The sequence below is a fragment of the Telopea speciosissima genome, chromosome 4 (assembly GCF_018873765.1).
Source record: "Telopea speciosissima isolate NSW1024214 ecotype Mountain lineage chromosome 4, Tspe_v1, whole genome shotgun sequence".
Classification (NCBI taxonomy): Eukaryota; Viridiplantae; Streptophyta; class Magnoliopsida; order Proteales; family Proteaceae; genus Telopea; species Telopea speciosissima.
Window position 1 is genome coordinate 9,988,408 of NC_057919.1, and position 19,835 is coordinate 10,008,242.

At 39.1% G+C, this 19,835-nt stretch overlaps 1 protein-coding gene across 1 annotated transcript; it reads right to left on the minus strand.

Moving 5' to 3' along the window:
- Positions 1-7,379: 7,379 nt before the first annotated feature.
- LOC122658646 (probable protein phosphatase 2C 60) lies at positions 7,380-17,862 on the minus strand. Its single transcript, XM_043853689.1, has 4 exons — positions 17,423-17,862; positions 16,885-17,252; positions 9,542-9,778; positions 7,380-8,002 (listed from the first exon to the last, which is right to left on the minus strand). The coding sequence occupies exons 1-4, from the start codon at positions 17,739-17,741 to the stop codon at positions 7,733-7,735; spliced, it is 1,194 nt and encodes a 397-aa protein (XP_043709624.1). The 5' UTR covers positions 17,742-17,862; the 3' UTR covers positions 7,380-7,732.
- Between the last annotated feature and the right edge of the window lie 1,973 nt (positions 17,863-19,835).

The following is a 19,835-nucleotide window of genomic DNA, read 5'->3' on the forward strand; positions in this document are numbered from 1 at the left end:
GAAAAACCCTCAAAACTTGTGCTTTTTACTATTTTTGTCGGAAAATTTTAACATAAACTGTTGAAGATTGAAGATTGAATGTTGGAGATTGTTGATTAAAGCTTCAAGAACAAAGGACGAGTTGCATTTCTTCTCAAAAACTACTTTTTGCATAGGTTCACTATGAAGATGATTCCTAATGCATTAAATGATTTATAGTTTGATGTTTTTTTAATTCTTTTTTTTATTTTGTAATGCTTAATTAAGTTGTTTTACATCTCTATTTTAATTATATGTTCTACTAACATTAAATATTATGTGGAATAACCTAGAGTAGAGTTCACATACATCGTAGACTACAAATACAAGGTCTGAAGTCAAAGTGCTATATTGGGTATTAATTTGTAAGAACTAATATTTCCATTGTGTTTAAATAACCTAAAACAGGATGGATGTGGAGTTTCAGGACCTATGTTGGCTATATAGCCACCGAAACCTACAAGCGAATCTTGATCGAAAAAATAACACCAACTTGCCGAGATCTCAACATAACTCGATTTCTTGGCTGATCGAAACCATGGGCAAAACCAAGTCCTAAAACCTTGTTCTTGATTACCCAATGACCAAGATCGATTGAATATTGTGACCAACCAATAACCAACCGTTTATAACCCTATTAGTCAATTGATCAGTTTAAATCCCAGGTATATAATTATAGCGCAACTACTTAAGCCCAATTATGGATGTATAATCGACTAACCAAATATAAGTGTGTTCATGCCCTAGCCAATGAGACTGACTTTTCGTAAACACCTAAAAAGGGACAACTGGTGTGGGATCTCAAATCGGTGGGAATCAATTAGACATATCCGGTCGACACCCCTAATGTGGAGTTGGGATCAGCTACCCACATGGGGAGCAGTGAGGACAGATCCCAACCCTCCATGGGCTGTGGCGCCCACCTCTAGGGTGTGGGACCCACGCCCATGGAGGGTTCAGATCTGTCCTCACCGTCCTCATGAATGTGTGCGTGAGTAGCGTGACCGTGTGATGCGCCTCTATTACATGAACCAGATTCGCCCATCAGTTCATAACCATACAGCCATGCAATTAGGTCCCCTCCTATGATTCCAACCCCTTTTTCACAAGAGAAGCTTCCCACGATTTTTACCAAAAAAAATGGGTTCCCCACTATGATTTTATACGAATCTCCCATACCACACCAATGATGGTGCAAAGAATAATATCATTATTAGGAGCCCACATGGTCATTATGCTACGAAGGCAATAGGATGGTAGCTTAGGGTGTCAATCCGATTCTTAAACTTGAATCTGTTTCAATACATTAATCATTAAGGAAGTTTATGCTTCGGTTTTAGTCCTATTTCTTTTCGGTTTGTAGTCAGGCTACTATCGGTTCAATACACTCTGGTTTCGATTTTACATGTACACATATTTGGTTTCGATTTCGGTTTCGGTTTCGGTTTTTATCAGGTTGCTATCAGTCCAGTCTTGGATTTCTATCGGTTTTGACCTATTTTTCGGTTTCAAACAATGCACTTGGTTGGTCCGATTTGGTTTCAATTTCTACTGGTTCCATAAAACCCCAACCTGAAACCAAACAAAAAAAGTATTCGATTTGATTCAGTCTGGATTAAACCGGTCAATTTAAATCAATACCGACTCGGGCTGAACTTTGACATCCTTACGCTAGGCATTAGAGGAATCTCCCCCACCCCAACCACCCCACCCCCCTTTCTTTTTTCTTTTTCTTTTTTTTTAAATTCTAGAATATATAAACCATTTTTTGGATCAATGAAAATGTATGATCAGGGTTCAACTAAACGATTCAACATCAGAATCGACCTTCACCGATTTTGATTCACGTTCAGCCGGAACCAATCATAATTGTATTGAAACCCTAAAAAACCAATACGAACCGATCGATTCGAATTAATCGGGATTCGGAACTCGACCTATCCTCGAACCATGTGTAAGACCGGGTTTCATTCATCAGGTCAAAATCGCTATAAAAAAAACTAGTACTAGTTGTCGTGTAATAGTATAATTGGCTGGGCCTGGGCCTGGGTCCTGAGAACACGGTGCTCGATGGTATGTTGCCAACCGGAAGATCGGTGACACGTAGGCACGCATGCATTTCCCTCTCTCTTCTTTAATTTATTAAGGACGTTACCCAATAATTAAATTTTAAAGTAAAAAAATAGAGAGAAGAAAATTAAGAGACAGGTGTCGTCCCATCCAATGCAAAAAGTCACCAATTTTATCCATTATATTGCGGGATTAAAATCCTCTCCAATTCTTCCATCCAAAAAAAAAAATCCTCTCCAATTCCTGACATATGTTGTACGGTAAAATTCGGAGGTTTGGGGTGGATTCTACAATTTCCTAAAACGCTCGATAGTGCAGCAATGTTAGGTGGAAGTATCGACATGTCGCAACTCGAATATCCAACCGTTCGAACTCAATATAGTCAATAAGCTCAGACTGTTGGATGCCTGAGCTGCCTGGTGTCAGCATCTCCACCTAACATTGCCATACTATCGAGCTTTAGGGAATTGGAGAGGATAATTTTCTCTTGACAGGCACGATATTCAACAGTTTGAGTTCAATTCAGTTAGTTTTTGTTAGGTATTTGACTGATATGTCAAAAGCTTTAGAGTTGATGGAACGTATTAAATCAAGTTCTTTAACCTATTTTATACTAGGTTAATTCAATCTAATGCTCATATATTAGAGTAGGCCCCACTAAGCACAACAAATTTTTTTCTTCTCAAACTTGAACCATTGGATGTCACGCTTGTCAGGTTATAACATCCCAACTCCAAACTACACTTTACTGCACTTATAGGGAATTGAAGAATTTTTTTTTTTTTTTTTTTTTTTTTTTTTTTTCCCGTGAGGAAGGCTTTTCTACAAGGGCAGTATAAGAAAGAATCTGCAAATTATAATCAATGAGGTTGAAAAATGGTATCAATCAGATGGGTGTACATGATCAGATTAGGGGATAAAAATGCCAGTGTAGACCCCACTATTTATTATGTGAGCAATATATAAAGCAGTTTTTTCTTTTCTTAACTTCCAACATAGCCATAAGTTTAATATCATATCTTTGCTTAATCCTTGCAAGTGTGAGGACAAATATATGGTTCTTAATTCTTACAAGGGAGAAAGAACGCCACCCGGTATTGTAGCACACGCTCCCTGCACCCCAATTGTATTTCTTAAAAAGATGGAAATGATAAGGGTGCAGTGATTATTTTGCACACCCCTATGTCCAGGTTTAGGCGCAGGGTGGTGTGCGTTGCGTCACCGGGTTTCTTTCCTTTCTTATAAACTACAAAATAAAAAGATGAGAGGGATTGGGAGAGAGTCAACCGCTTCCAGTAGAGGCATGGTTTTAGTGCACAGTATCAGAATGGGTATTGGTAACATGCAAAATCGATACGATATCGATACAGTATCAGCCTGAATCAACTATGTCAGACTAAATTACCCTGAATTTCCTTTAAAAAATGAGTTTTTTTTTAAATCAATATACCCCTTGTCCGTACCATGCTACCAATATGATATCGGCACGGTATCAATATCGGTATCAATGACTAATCAATTCCGTACATATCACCCAATACGGGCGATACGATACCAACACTTGGAAAGTTAAATTCGACACTTCTTCAGAAGGGGCAGAAGGAGGACATTGGGACCCAGCCGTGATGGGTCTACTTTTTCACCATGTCAGCAGAGTTAAAAGAGGATGTTAGGTTCACCTCCTAAACACTGTTAGAATCCTCAAGCCGGTTGGTTACACTGAGCCCATATTGGGGCTTGCACCATCTCAATTCTCAATCCAATTTATTTGCAGGTACGTAGCTCAATCTCAACTAGCTTCAGCAGAGGTGATAGTTCCATTCTGACTAGAGGTGACAAGTCCAGCACTCTTGTGACGAATTTTTATCTGCTGCTGTAACTGGAGCGTTGCTGTGCGCATCGTATGGCACAACAGGTCCCACTGTGCACACATGACCGTAACTGTGCCGCACGATGTGCACAGCAGTATTCCAGTTACAACAGCAGATAAAGGTCCACTTTTGATAGCAATGATGATGGAGGAGAAATGGAGAGGGTTAGGATATTTTCCCTCTCATCTAATGGTTAATAGGTGCTAGTGTGGAGGGGCGTGGGAGATTTTATAACTTGTTTATTTAGAAATCCTTTTCCCTCGTTATTGGAAAAACAACGCTGCTAGTGTAAGTGGAGGTATCTTACATAAGATTTTGATCCTCTCAAGTGATAGAGGGGTCTCCTCCGCTGGTGTCGGATAGAGGGTTTTCAGAATGGGAAAAAAAATGAATCGTGATCGTCTACGGCCTGCTGCCCGTAGTGGTCATAGCAGCGCACTAATGAGACGAGGCGTAATGATCGTCTTACCCCCGCTTGGGCAAGGCTTGGGCAGGGGTAAGGCGGTCATTATACCTCGCCTCATTAGTGCGCTGTTATGGCCGCTACGGGCAGGCAGGCCATAGACGATCTGGATACAAACAAAATCCTCTAATTCCCTAAAAGTGCATTGCAGTGCAGTATGGGGATGAGAGCTCAACACGTGGCTGATGTTAAATCCAATGGTGCTAAGTTTGAGAAAAAAGAAAAAAAAAAACTGGGTCAATCGACGGTACCGTTGGATTTAGCATCTTCCACGTGTCGAGCTCTTAGTCTCGAACTGCAACGCACTACACTCTTAGGGAATTAGAGAGGATTTTAATAGGAAGTGCGGTGCAGTTAGAGGCGATTGATATAGGGCGATCCGCACTACACTTAAGAATCCAACTGTAAAAACATGTGCAATGGTGTCTTTTTATCCCCTCAAGTGTTAGGTGAACGGTTGGATTCATAAATGGGTTGCATTGGAAACTTGAGACGAAAATCTTCCCCTTACATGGCCTGAAGCTTTGGATTGAGGATAGAGAGCATGCTGTGGAACTTGGGGTGGCTCGATCCGGCCATACTCTTTGTCCTCGCAACTCTTTCTGTACTTGAGCTCCGCAACATTGTTAGTAATCTCGATTTGGATCGGTTAAAATCATCTGGATTGGATCGGCAAAAGGCCTAGATGTCTAGACCGATCCTAATTGGTATTAGTGGATCGTTCCTGAATTGGTCAACTCGGTCGGATTACCCAAATCTTGGGATTGGATTGGTCAATATCGATCATTATGATTCTAAAATGATTCGTAATCTCGGGATTGTATCAGTCCAGGTCGATCAATTTGCCTGGATCCGACTGTGATTTTCTGATTTACTCTTACTTTTCATAATTTTTAGTATTTCTGATCAATATTCCCCGATACGAGAACCGATCCAACAAGAACCAAATTTTAATCATTTTTTACCAATACAGACTGATTTTTATCTATATGGATCAATATCAGCCTTGATTGATCCGGGAATTACGAACCATGCTCCGCAGAGTTATTCCAGTTTGTTATTAGATGCAGCACAAGCTAGTAAGATCACTCTTTTATGTATGCACCTACAGAGCCTACCAATATTTGAACCTTGGTCTTCAAGAATGGTGCACGAGATGCCGATCGCCCCGTATCAATCGCCTCAAAGTGCACCGTACTTTCTATTAAAATCCTTTCTAATTCCCTAAGAGTGTAGTGCGTTGCAGTTCGAGACTAAGAGCTCAACACGTGAAAGATGCTAAATCCAACGGTGCCATCGATTGACCCAGTTTTTCTTTTTTCTTTTTTCTCAAACTCAGCACCATTGGATTTAACATCAGTCACATGTTGAGCTCTCATCCCCATACTGCACCGCATTGCACTTTTAGGGAATTAAGAGGATTTTTTTTGTATCTAGATCGTCTATGGCCTGCCTGCCCGTAGCGGCCATAGCAGCGCACTAATGAGGCGAGGTGTAATGATCGCCTTACCCCTGCCCGAGCCTTGCCCAAGCGGGGGTAAAGCGATCATTACACCTTGCCTCATTAATGCGCTGCTATGACCGCTACGGGCAGCACGCCGTAAACGATCACGATTCATTTTTTTTTCCCATTCTTAAAACCCTCTATCCGACACCAGCGGAGGAAACCCATCAACACCCTTTGACCAGGAGGAATGTGAAGATTTCATCATGGATTTGCTGCTACACTAATCAAAATCTGAGTCTTTCCCTTCCGTAGAAACAAAAGCGTTCACTCTCCCTCTCTACGTCCTCTGTCTCACCAGTCACCACTGCGTCTGCGAGGCCGAGAGAAAAAGAAGATTTTACGGGTGAAGATGGTATTGAAATTTGAAACCGGCACTTTTTAGGCATAAAAAATTTGGATTATTAGATGGAAATGGAGACAGGATGGGTCGTTCATTGGGTACCGAGAATATGCCATAACCAGATCACTTAAAAAAAAACAGTTTTTCTGGCCCTAAGGCCCCCTGCCTCTCTCTTAAATCCCAGCCATTAGTCCCCATTACCATGATCGTCCTTACTCTATTACTTTTAAGCCACACCTTGCCCCCCTCTCTCTCTTCCCAAGTTCCCTTCAAACCTTAATTTACTCATTTATCTGATCATTAAGGACATTATGTTCTGCAGATAGAATGAGTTATATACTAAGGAGAGGGTTTATTATTTTTTAAGCAAGAGATCACTGCCTGGTCACCAGCACAGGGGCCAATGAGATCGCACTCATGGGGATCAACATGGATGAGATTTTTAATTTCATTGTGGAGGTAAGGTAATTTTGAAGGCAGTGTGCCGATGTTCATTTTCCTTAGTTCTTATTGGAAGAGTTCTCTGTAGGGGACCGGGGACCGTAACCCCTTTGCGTGCATACTGCACAAGAGCCAATGAGAATACATGCAGAAACATCAACAGGACAGACATTTCCATCTTTCATAGGGGCAGGACGGTTGTTTCACCTCCGTGTTTGGGCGCAAGAGCAACACTCCCCCCATAGAACCCATTTCCCCTAGTTTAATATATAATGGATGGGTCCAAATGCTGCCAATATAGGAGGAATCTCCCATGCCACATCAATAACAGTGCAAGGATACTCATCATATTTCATCCCCTGCATACTCGCCTTAGAACCCATAACAAATTGCTGCCGGATCAATTGGGTCCCCAAGTCAGATTACTTCTTGGCTTTGATGTATAGCTCTAGTTATGAAAATTCTAAAGATCTATATGTTCCTCAAAGACAACCACGTACCCAAGATGCAACTGCATTTGCCAACCTGATCAACAAACATTTTCACCCAGCTTTCTGTCTGGGCCAATCTTTAGACCCTCTGCAGTTATCCAAAGCTGGATCTGATTTCCCATTTGATGTTTAAACTTTACACCCACAAGTTTTAACTGGGACAGAGAGAGAACAATAGACTAGCTCAAAGAGAGACAAATTTTGGATTGCCAAGGATATTGTTTCACACAATTTACAAAATTGAAGATCCCAGACGAACTAAGGAAGATGAACAAGAAGAGAGAACTGTGCCAAGGTAATAATTTTCACTCCAGTCGCCTTGAAGCTCTAATTCCCTGCCCTTTCTTGTTTTTTCCCTGTTATATACTTCATAAGATAATTAACTCCATGTACCTTAAGTTAAATGTTACATTATACATCAAAGAATAGAAGACCTGCTCAACTTATCTTTTTTTTGGATACTACCTGATGATCACAGATCCAAGTACAGTCCAGAAATTAGTACAACAAAGTGAACAAGGGCTTACTTTGTCAAGCGGAACCAAGATCGACAGGCGTGGCACAAGGGGCGAGAGAGTTGGGAGGAAGATTGATCCCACCTCCTTTTAGAGACAATGTGGGACCCTTGACCGAACTAGCCCTACTAACAAGGTTTGAGTCGAGAAACACAACAACAACTGTAATGTCATCATGGAAATGCCGGCGAACACCACGGTCGATCTTCTTCAAGTCTGAGTATCTCATTTCTCTTTTCTTTGCAGCTTCTTGCAATGCCACTTTCACAAGCCTCCTAGCACTTCCCTGCATCAACATGAGCAAATAAAAGAGAAGTCTTAGTTTTCATTGCTAGTGGTAGGATCTGGTCGCAGATACAGACACACAAATGCTTTTCACTAGAATGACAGGCTGTGACACCAATTGCGTTATGTTGGAAGCAATGAATGTTCAGCAGCCAACGGCAAAGTTGTTAAATAGAAGATTACTGCAAGGTTAGGTTCCCGCAATTTTTAGAAAGTGAACTTAAGACCAAGTAATAGGAGATAAAACTGGAGCAATATGCAATAGTTAAACTGAGGTCATAAATTAGGAAAAGCAATACATATTTAATAAAGATTAATAATCAAGAGTACACAAAATCACCTAGATGTAGCTGCTGGTTGATTTTCTTTAGAAAATTTCTGGCAACAGCAGAACTCACAAATGTCAAAGTAAACTAGATGTAGGGATGGCCATGGCATGAGTAAGATACCTAGATGGGTGGAACTGCTACCCCAGCGGTATTGGGGCTGATATGGAACACTTCTAATCATCACACTGCAAGTTTGGTTTTGAAACCAACCCTAGGCCAGATTTGGCTTTCGCAAAATGGTCCATTAGGTAGTTATACCCCTTCCACATATATATATCAAAAAGATCATTATCAGGTGCAGTCCCCCCCCCCTCTTTTTTTCTTACATCTTGTGCAGCCATTTCTTATGGGAAAGCATCTCTCTCTCTCTCTGCTGACCACCATCCTTTGATCCTGGTCAGAACAGCATCTTTTGTCATTGAAACCATAATCAGAGCTTAGCCATTTCCTTTGCAACCTTCTAGTGACTCAAAATTGACATCAACAGAAGAATTGCCACCAGAGTACCATACAGATACCACCTACATCAATTCCCCCCATGATTGAAAGAATTAAAAATGATGTTAGTGAATAAGCATGGTAATGGCTGCTAAGATTTTTCCATATGCAGCTGCCAAGGAAAACCATGCTGCCCAATTCAACGACATTAGAAGAATCTAATATCTCTAGGGTGCACATGTACTGTGCCTGCCTTAATTTATTGCCATCAGAAGTAGCAAGCAACAATAGATTGCAGAGCTTTGAGTGTCACTTTCATCAGCAGAAGCCTTGGCTCTCCTATTTGTCTGTGAGTGTGTGTGTGCACACGCCTGTGCCTGTGCCACTGTGCCAGTGCCAGCAGCCCACCCAGCCCCTTCACAGGGTGGACTAGGTTAGGGCCCGACTCAAAACATCCTGGCTTAGGACAGCCTCAAAAACACCCTAGATCCAACCATTAGCTATCCCAAACAACAAAGTATCAGCAATTTGGAAATTATAAATTATTATGAAAAATGAAACTATTTTTTCTTTCCCCAAAAAATGGCTCCCGAATAAATCTTTTGCATTATCTAAGCAGAAAAAAGGAAATCTTTTTGAGTTAAAAGGTAGGCCTCATCAAGAAACTTTGATGGGAACCTTCACCGGCGAAGTGGGGGGGGGGGGGGGGACAAGAAAAATAAGTATATGACCAGATATAGGAACCAAGTTCTATACTGAGGTAAATATCTTACGCTGTGTGGATTATTTTGAACTATATCAACCGCTTCCTGGTTGCTTAGGTGCTCCCAAAGTCCATCAGATGCAAATATAAGAAATTGATCATGTGGCTGAAGTTGATGGACAGATACTGATGGTTCGGAGCTCAGAATAGGCCTTTTCAAAGGTTCGCGAAGGCGGAACTTGGCATACAAAGGCTCCCTGTTAAATTCAGCCTTTTTTAAATATACATCACCAATAGATCTAGAAACCTGTAGACCAAATATTCTGACAATCAGAGAGCATAAACTCAATTTTCATAAATCACAATAAATACTGTTACACAATACCAAAAAGCTTTGAGTCCATGTGCAGAAACAATTATTTAGAAGATGGATTTCCTTTCACAACACCATGAAAATAAATAAAAGAAAAAATTCATATATTCCACCATTGAAAATCCCATCTCTCATTTTCCATAGATGGTGGCATTTCTTTCTTCATCTTTCAACCCATTATACATGGTTGTAAAACACTTAATCCTTCAAAGTGGACTAGGCAGTTGAACCTCGAAGAACATGAAATAACAGGGAATATCTTAAAATGTACACAGGATCTAGTAGGGAGGTGTTACAAATGTGGGGGGAGAGTAGAAGCAAATTCCACATTTGGACACGCATCTCAGCTAAAAACGAAGCCTTATAACCTTGTTTAATTTATTTTCATTTATTTTCTGCACTCGCCAAGTGGAGGTGGAGGGGATTATGTATTTATGTTCACATATACATACACATATCAAAAATTTGTGGCCCTTTTAGAAATATGATGGACCACTCCATCTAACATCCCTCGGAACAAATCTAAATCGTCCAACAATAAAACTAGACAGTAAGAGTACAACAACTTCTATATAAGGTTGCCGCACTGTAAGGCTAATCAAAGTTTTAAGAACTGTCCAACCCATCCAACATCAAGCTTGATGCATTAGGGATATGACCAAATTGAACCACTTGTATGATACAAATGAGTATAACGAAAACATGATCCAAATGATTCCAAAAAGTAATGCCTACTCAATTAAGAGCCCGCTTGATAACCTTACGAGAAACAGTTTCTGGTGTTTTTCCGTTCTGAGAAACAGAAAAACATCTAAAAATCATTTGATAACGAATTGTTTTTTGTGACTGTTTTTTGAAACATAAATCAAAATTTATGCTCCCTGGAAGACTTTTGACAGTCGTTTCTTGACTGAAAATTGAAAAAGTGTGCCCGACAAAAACTCCTATATTCGTTCACTATGCTCTTTTGTAAAATTGGAAAAGTGTGCCAAACATATCCATTTGTTAAATTTTTTTTTAAAAAAAAACAAAAAGGGTTTTGCTTGTTTCCAAGAACAGGTTTACCAAGCAAGTCAAAAACGGTTTCTCAGCACAGAAAATGAAAAAAATTGTTTTGTTATTTCTCAGCACATAACCAGAACAGAAACACCAGTAAGGTTATCAAGCGGGCACTAAGACTTTCAACCTTCATCTGAGAGCTAAATTCTTCAGAAAATTTCTCAGCCACATTGGCATTTTCCCCACTTTAGTATTAATCCAATTCATAAAATGTGGCCTTTTCAGCCATTTCATAGGTCATTCCATACCACTCATACCTAAATACTGTGGAAAGATGATAACTACCAGAGAGATTCAAATATACGTTGGAGATGCTATCGGGATAATCAAAGGTTAGACCTATCTAACCTAGCAAAGGTAAAAACTGAGGCAACTATGATATCCCATACTGAGTCATCTATGTGTCAAGAAGACATGACCTGATGATTTCAACAAGCAATATCAATTCCTTGAAATCCCTAAAAACAGTCTGAACATCCATCTGATAAATTGATGTCCTAGAAGGTTGACAACATATGCACCATGCATACCATCTGGAAGAAGCATCAGAATTTCCTTATGCACACACTGACAAATATAACATGTGAAGTTTTGAACCCCAGAAAAAACAAACTAAGGAGGCAAGTAAACAAATACACCAGAAGAATTCACTGCAGAACTAGGTAAACAGATCAAATAAATAAGTAAAGTGAAAATGAGAAATTTAGAACATCAACATGGACTATGAGGATCAACCAAGCATTGTTAAGACCCCAATTATTTATTTAAATATTCCAATCAGCTAAGGATAAATATATAATATAACACGACCTGTTCTTGTTGTTTCACTTGTTATAAGGTCATGTTTCCTTGCCACATGGCAAACTTTGATGTGTGCTAGTTAGTCCATTTGATATGTCCCACCCATCTCACTGGCCATATTTGAGTCTAAAACAAGCATGGAAGTGGTTTAAAGTCTCAAAATTATGAAAACGCCATAGTATAGTAATGGTATTTTTGTAATTTTTTGTCACTTTAGACACTTTCAAGGCACTTCCAATACTTGTTTCCACCTTCAACTTGACCAATGAGATGGGTGTGGGGTCCTCTATCACATGGACCCACCCATCTTTGGTTGTGGCAAATACTGACAGATTTCACTGATCTCAAACATTACAGTTTTAAAAACCGGAACCACACCTTTTCTTTTATTTGGTTAGGTCCAGGCATAGAACCGCCTTCATGGAAAACAGGAATCAAATTGCCCTGTTTGATCCACTGGCTTCCTCAGGGAGAAATTTATATTAAGGTGAATGAGTAGAGACGTGAACCACCGACTTCTTATTAGAGCATTGGAACACCAACTGGAGCTGTTGCTTTCTTTTACTCATCCCCCCCCCCCTTTTTCAGTCTTTTTGGATTTTCCCAAATGTCCATCTTTTTTTTTTTTTAAACCGCAGTTTACCGATCAAACTGGAACTGGCCCCCTTTACAGTTCGATATGCAGTTCAGCTTTAAAAACCATGACAACATTTGCCATATCCAAGGATTTAAAAGTCCTTGTCACAGGCTGTATCAACCTCAGCTGACCCCAAAATACAAAGCAGCATATACAGTCAAGTTTGTGTCTGATTTTGGCCCATGCAGAGTTGTATTGCCCCAGTATCAGCAGATTGGGATTGGTCAAGTCCCAATATGATTCAGCCAATAGACCCAATCCAATCTTAGTTCTTGATACATTGGTTACATCCATGGAACTAAAACTCGGTCGAAACCCAAGTTTTGACCCTGGGTTTCAACCCAGAGTCAAAACCTTGAAACGAGATCCGACGTGTCTTAGTTTCAAGATCTCAATCCGTGGTTACATCTATCATTATCCTATAATATAATATCCCTCCACCTTAACTTGAGCACAAATTGAGAAAATTGGAAAATCTTACTAAGCAAAGCTGCTCAAAGGAAGGGAAATGGATCTTGGACTACTGAGCCATATTTATAAGCAATGTTAATAGCCTTGGAATGCAGTGACTGAATCTAATAAAGGTTTACCTTGTGAATGTTTTACCTAATCTTTTATCATTTCCTTACCTGTTGTTTCTATGCAACATGGTATCACAAGGTTTATTTATTCTCTCTCTCTCTCTCTCTCTCTCTCTCTCTATATATATATATATATATATATATATACATATTGAACTTGTGATCCCATGCCCATCCCCCCTCCCCCAAAAAAAAAATTCGCAAAGTGATCACCAACAGAAGACGGTATTCATTCAGACAAAAAACCACCTATAGAAGAGCAAGGAGAACACCAAACAGGTACAAAAATGCATACCTGCATGCCGATCAGATCTCCATAACATTCCACCAAACCCACATCCAAGCAAGGTTCACTTCTTTCCCTCAAAACACTATTTTATTTCACTCCATATCAAACAACGGCATAACGAATCAGTTATAGACAATTTTAGCCTCTGAGAACACTGAATTATATGCGACAGTTTATGTTTTACCCAATATTATTATTATTATTATTATTTTTTTTTTGGAGGGGGTGGGGAGGCCAGACAAAACCCAACCAACCCAAAAAGACCACAAGGCAACAGCTACCTCACAATCCAGAAATATATGGGAATTGGTTTCTTCCTCTTCAAAACTTAGGTTAACAGAGGCTGGTTAAACTGGAAACTTCTTAAACTGTTCTAAAGTCTGCCACTTCTTCAATGATCTCACCCAAGTGAGAGCATAACTCTTGAAGGAGCTCCTTTCTTGAAATGGTATTAAACTATTAATCTACTATCTGTAGTATATATTTTTTGGTATGCAAGATTTAGTAGATAATTACTGTTTATAATAAGCAAATTTTTAATAGGGATAATTTCATTGACACTGCCCCATTGAGATGAGATTGGATAAAGGTCTCTGTTTGGCTTAACCAAGTCAAATTTCAGAACCTACTTCAATCAAATGCCCTGCCTGTATTGAAATCATGAGGGCGAGCCTCCTTGCAACAGTAAGGATGCTCCATTGCGACCTAGTTGTCGTGGGTTCAAGTCGGGAAACAGCCTCTCCATGAAACAGGGGTAAGGCTGCATACATTATGACCCTCTCCAGAATCCAGTGGCGGGAGCCTTGTGCACTAGGTACGCCCTTTTTTTTAATGTATTGGCATGCATGCTTGTATTTTTAAACCATTCGTCTATGCCCCTGCATCCTTTTTATTTTCTAACTCGGCGATATCCATTTGGGTTGAAACTTCACATGTAGGCAGGGGACATTGGGGTCATGGTCAGACCTTCCACAAAATTTGGGCCTCATCCAATCCGCCACAAGTCAGATATTTGGACAGTTGAGATAAACTTCTCACAACGGGCCATTGAGGAAACCTTTGCCCTTTTTAATAAGTTTTGGGTCACCATGTTTAGTTAGGAGTGGAGATTTTGAATTTCAGTAGTATTTAACAAGTTTGTTTTCTTTTTCCATGTAGGATCATAATTGGTTATTGGGAGTTTCTATTTAAGTTTGAAGGTTTTGAATTCGACAAGGAACTGGAATAAGGCATCCTAGTCATGGAACATGCATGTAGTTCAGACTTCTAATTTATTTTCTACATGGCTTTGTTAATAGTTATGACAATGGTTCCCTTCCAAACTCTGAAACAAAACCAGAGGTCATAGGACTAAAACTTTACCAATAATCCCCCCAACACTAATACCAATTAAAACCAAGCTCAAGATTCAAGAAGTCTCAGAAGTTTTAATGACACAACCTCTTAACCTCATCCATAAGTAAATTACTAAAGCAGAACCATATCATGATTCACATCAATAAGAAGGAAAACAACAAAGAGAGAGCACAAGGCAACAATAAACTTGAAAATTAACAAGATGAGATAATTTGAAACTTCAAAAAAGGGATGCCTTGTGTGGCTTTAATACTAAAACTAGAAACACCTCAACATCACTTGAATCTTGTTGAGTAAACGAATTGCCATGACAGACACGATGGCACAGAAAGTTTGGTTAGTACATGGGCAAGTAGCAAACTGAGAACAACCTATATAGGTGTACTATAAAATGGGTTGCCTTATTGACATTTAAGGTCACCATCGTAAGAGAGATCTGGCCAACTAGGAGAGCAATAATGGAGAAAGATTTGAATAAAGACAAGAGAACTAAATGCAATGCAATATAGATAAGTTAGGAATGGTTTCCCTAGTAATTCAAAGTAAAACAAAAGAAATTCAAGTTCTTCTTCACTTCAACTAAGTCCATACATTAAAGGTTATTATCCAACCAGGACTACAGCAACATCAAAAGAAAATATAGAAAAATTTTAAGGTGTGATGACAGGGAATAAAAGAAATAAAGATGAACACCAACAATCACTATATAATATAATTGCCACAGAAGGTTTATATATATATATATATGGATAGGGGGAGTCTTAGCCTGAAGGGATTTGCTAAAATGAAGGTCATCCTTTCTCAAAGAATGAACACAATAAATTCATGTCAAATTTTAAGCAAAAGTTGATATAGGACCCAATTACCCACCAAAAGGGCTTAGGCATTAAAAGGCTCAAGAAAAAAACGACAAATGTAAGCATGACTCATGCTGACTCAGTTCACTCAAATCTTCCAAACTCACCCCCAGAGAACACAATTTGCTGGAGGAAAAAAAACACCAAAACAAAACAAATTTTGATGGGCCAAGAGCAACTTGTTTAGGCTTCAAAAGGATTTACAAGGGGAGAGAGACATAGGAAATCTTTCACTCATAAACTACTCCAATTACACCTCTATCTTCTCCAAAAAAAAAACCCTGAAAAAAGAGAGACTCCTGTGCAGGCCAATCAATTGGGTTTTTAAACATCAAAGCATTAACTTACACAGAAATAGTTGAGAAGGTACAAATGTAAACTCCACTGTTGTAACCATTAGAAATACATTCACAAGTTTAAATGGATGTAGTTACATCAAGCAAGGTTACAAGGAAAAAAAGAAACAAATTATCTGGAATATCATAATCTGTATAATCCCCAAACAAACAATATCATATAGAAAGTAAGGCCCAAATTATTTTCCATGTCTCCATAAATAGCATCTTCCAAGTGTATGAACCCCCACTACTGAATTTCATGGAAAGAATCTTAGAGTGGGGGCCAACCATTCTATTCAATGTATAATGCGTACATGATCTCTTTGACATCTAGATACAGAATCAAGATATTTTATGCGCTCAAAATCTTTCATTTATAAGTTCTTGGATGACTATGATATGAATTTAGAAATATATTTCTCACTAAATAGAGTTATTATTTAACTTCTCATAATTGATTTTGCAGACAAAAAAAAATTTGTAGCTCTATTAATAATGGTTAAAAGATGTCTCATGATCTTACACATTCTTAAATGAGGAATTACTACTAAAACATATATTATGACTCAACCAATTATTATTAGTATAGGATGACTGCACATAATAATAAAATATCTTTTTGAATTAATGTTAACCGATTATTAAAAACATAAACTTCAACAAAAGATTACTAGACAACTGCTAAGATTTAATTCTTTTTTGTAAATTGCTGTCACTAGTCTTATCACCAAAAAAAGAGCTTGTTTTATTGCAAATACTTTTTTTTTTTTTGCTTCTAAACAGAAAAGTCATCTGTTACAACTTCAATCCATCTCAAGCTCACCAACCAAAAGAATTTGTCTTCCATGAACCTCAGGAACCCAAAAAACCACCCTAAAAACAGGAACATAAAATTCACTGCAAGTTCCAATTGGTTTAATTGAAAGAACATACATAAAAACTTCTACTTATGTATCTAGAAGTAGGAGGTAATTAATACAGTACAACTAAATCAAGTACTCCAAGATGTTGAAAGTTTCTCAAGAGAATAATGATAGATGGATTAGGGTACAGAAATTAGCAACAGGAAAACATTAACACAGTGCCACTTTAGGCTTAAAGGAAAAGTTATAAGAATTTTACCTGTATGAGGCCCTTCACACGCCAAACGTTATGCTTTAAAACCACAATCTGTGAATCATCAGGATGCAGAGAACGCAGCTCCTGTCTTACAGACTCTATACATGCATTGTGCTCTGCTGATAGCTGAACAGCTAAGATCTCCCCGGTTGCCTTGACTAGCCTCCCCAAAACAGCACGAGAATCACCAAGGTTGGCGATATAGAGGGTGCCACTGCATATTACACCAACCAAACAGCACGATCCAACAGCTGCAATTTGTGGTTTCATTGGCCACTGTTTAGTAACAAGAGAGAGAAACCCTTCTTCCGTTGCTTGAAATGCCTTCCTTATAACATCTACTGACATGGCTTGTTGCTCAGAAGTAAACCCTGCAGTATAACCAACCCAAATTCTGAGAACTTATGAACAGTGATCTCTAACCACAAGAACTATCATAGATATAGAGATGGCAACAGCCACTTAAAAACAACAAAACAAGTCAAAGTTCCACAGTTCAAAATCATGGTTCTAACTTCTAAGTGGGATTCAGCTGTCTTACTCTTAAGATGGTGGAAAAGGTGATTATTGATGTAGCGTGAAGTCTCAGGCCCGCCATGACCATCGTATATCCCAACAAAGGTTCCATAGGGTCCAGACTGCAGTGAGCTCAAAGGGCCCGACTCAATCTGGCTCTGATCCTCAAGCAAATTGTTAGCTTGAACAACGGCCATAGAGAACTCGCCATTCGGATGCTGCCCAGTGTCTTTGTACCAGAGAAGCCCATCCTGTCTCCCCACAGCATCCGAGCCAGCGTGAACATAACGATCCGAAGACGGCCGCCAACAGGCCCTCAGAAAGTTCATTAACTCCGATAACATCCCTCATCTCATCCAAACCAGCCTCCAATTTCTCTACATCGAAACATGATTTGGGTGTACAACACCAATCCAATTGCGCCCAAACGAATACAAACCCCTTCTGCTGCCTTATTTCTCTTCTCTGCACATGCACGCACACACTCACACCCAATAAATCAAAAGTATAACTGACTTAAAATAACCACAATAAGAAAAGAGACTGGAAATTTTGCAGCAAATCCCGCCATTTCTTGGTTTCCTTCAGCCAAAAATCATACTAACAGAAACCAAGAAGCCGGAAATTTTAAACCTATCTACGTCTCTCTCCTCGAAACAAATAAAAACAGAACTCGAGAAGGAAAAATAGATAAAACAACAAAAAGGGTTTCCTTTCAAGTTCACTTTTTTTCCTTTTTCTTGGGCAAGTGTTTGGTCATACATCCCAAATCCAGAAGGCCTCAGGGCCTCAAGGCTTGAATTTGAAATCCCATCTCTATTTTCACACTATGAGAAAAACCCAGAACCAAAATCCCAAAATCTTTCAATTTCACGAAATTGCACATTTTTTCAAATAAAACCATTAGTAAAGGATGAACTATAAAGGTCAAAAACCACACCGTCTTGCTCAATCAGCCTTCTCTCCCTTGATTCTGGTCAGTAACTCTGTTCTACTGCTGGAGACGATGGAGATCTTAAAAGGGTGAGCAGTCCATGTGGTTCAGACAGCGTTAGATCTGCAGATCCATCAAATCAGAAAGTAGATATGTTTCTCTTTTTAATTTATTTCCCCCTTCCCCCCCTCTTCTCCGCTTTCTTGTAGTAAGGATAAAGGATTGGACAATCCAGAGAGAACAGATTCAAGAATAGTGAAAGGAGTTATCAATCAACCTATGTTTTTGATTGGGAGAACTGACTGAAAGTCTGAAAGTCTGAAACTCTCTCTCGTTCTACTCAGCGGACAAAGCCCATAAAAACCTACAAAGGATAGCTTAAGGCCAGCAAGGCAGAAGCCATAGCCATGGATGGGGAGGGCTCCACAAACAAGCGAGCAGAGAAATAATGATAGGTAGCTTCAATTTCATTATATTTTTCTTTTCCCAAAAATTAAAGAAACTCTAGCCCATATGGCTGGCTTTCTCATTAACTCAAATCCAACGGTTCTAGCTTTGGACCTTATCATCTCCTCTCAGAGCTCACATTATCTGGAAGTCCATGGTGACCTATCTACCTACCTCTTCGCAGTTCACACATTTGAAATCCGTATGAGGTATACATCATCATCTTACTGCACAACATGCTGTCCTTTGTCAATAATCCGTATGGATTTGTCCGATCATTTTTAATGTTGTTTGTTTTCAACGTATTACTTCAGCATAGTCTAAAAAAAATAGGGGTAATCCCTGACCCGATCAATGTCATGTCATTTTCACATTGTTTTCTGTTAATTTTTCTTTTATTTTTATGGAAAATGTTCTCTGACCAGCACTCATTGTGTATTTCTTTCTACTTCACATAAAATAACATCGGTGCCCTCTTTTATACACCTCATTGAACTGCAGTCCCATGCTACTTGTTAAGAGAACCCTGTGTTTTTTTGTTGTTTTTTTTTTTAAGGAAAGCATTTCTTGTGGGGGAGCGTGGTACTGTGCATACAAGGGTCAATTGGAGTGCATGTGAAAGCATCAAATGGTTAGTCATTTCCACTTTTCATGGGGAGTAAGTAGTCATTTCGCCTCCTCCATGTCTAAGCGTAGGAACTAGGTTCCTTTACAAGAAACATTTTTGGAGAGAATTCCCCATGTTGCTGCCAATGAGGGAATTTATCTTATTTATCTTGTCACACCCATGACAATGTGAGGAATGGTATATTTTTAATTTCAAGTTTTCTTTCTTCACAAGTAAAGGAAAAGTACACATATCAAGAGTCATTATTACTACTCCTATTGTACATAGTCGATAAAAAATTGTTCACTTATATCCATCTCACGGCAATGATATCCATTGGTGAACAAATTTCTCCTTCGTCGTGGATGAAGGGAACCTACCTCCTAGAAAAAACATATTTTCTTGAAAACATGACTTCAAATATTCAACTGGAAAAAAATGGGATTGAGC

What these genes read in the sequence shown, in the direction of transcription:
- LOC122658646 (XM_043853689.1), bottom strand. Translation starts at nt 17,741, where the DNA reads ATGTTATCGGAGTTAATGAACTTTCTGAGGGCCTGTTGGCGGCCGTCT. An exon ending in CCTTTTCCACCATCTTAAGA is followed by an intron (nt 17,253 to 17,422) that starts GTAAGACAGCTG and finishes GTTATACTGCAG; the next exon opens with GGTTTACTTCTGAGCAACAA. An exon ending in TTCAAAATAATCCACACAGC is followed by an intron (nt 8,003 to 9,541) that starts GTAAGATATTTA and finishes ATGTTGATGCAG; the next exon opens with GGAAGTGCTAGGAGGCTTGT.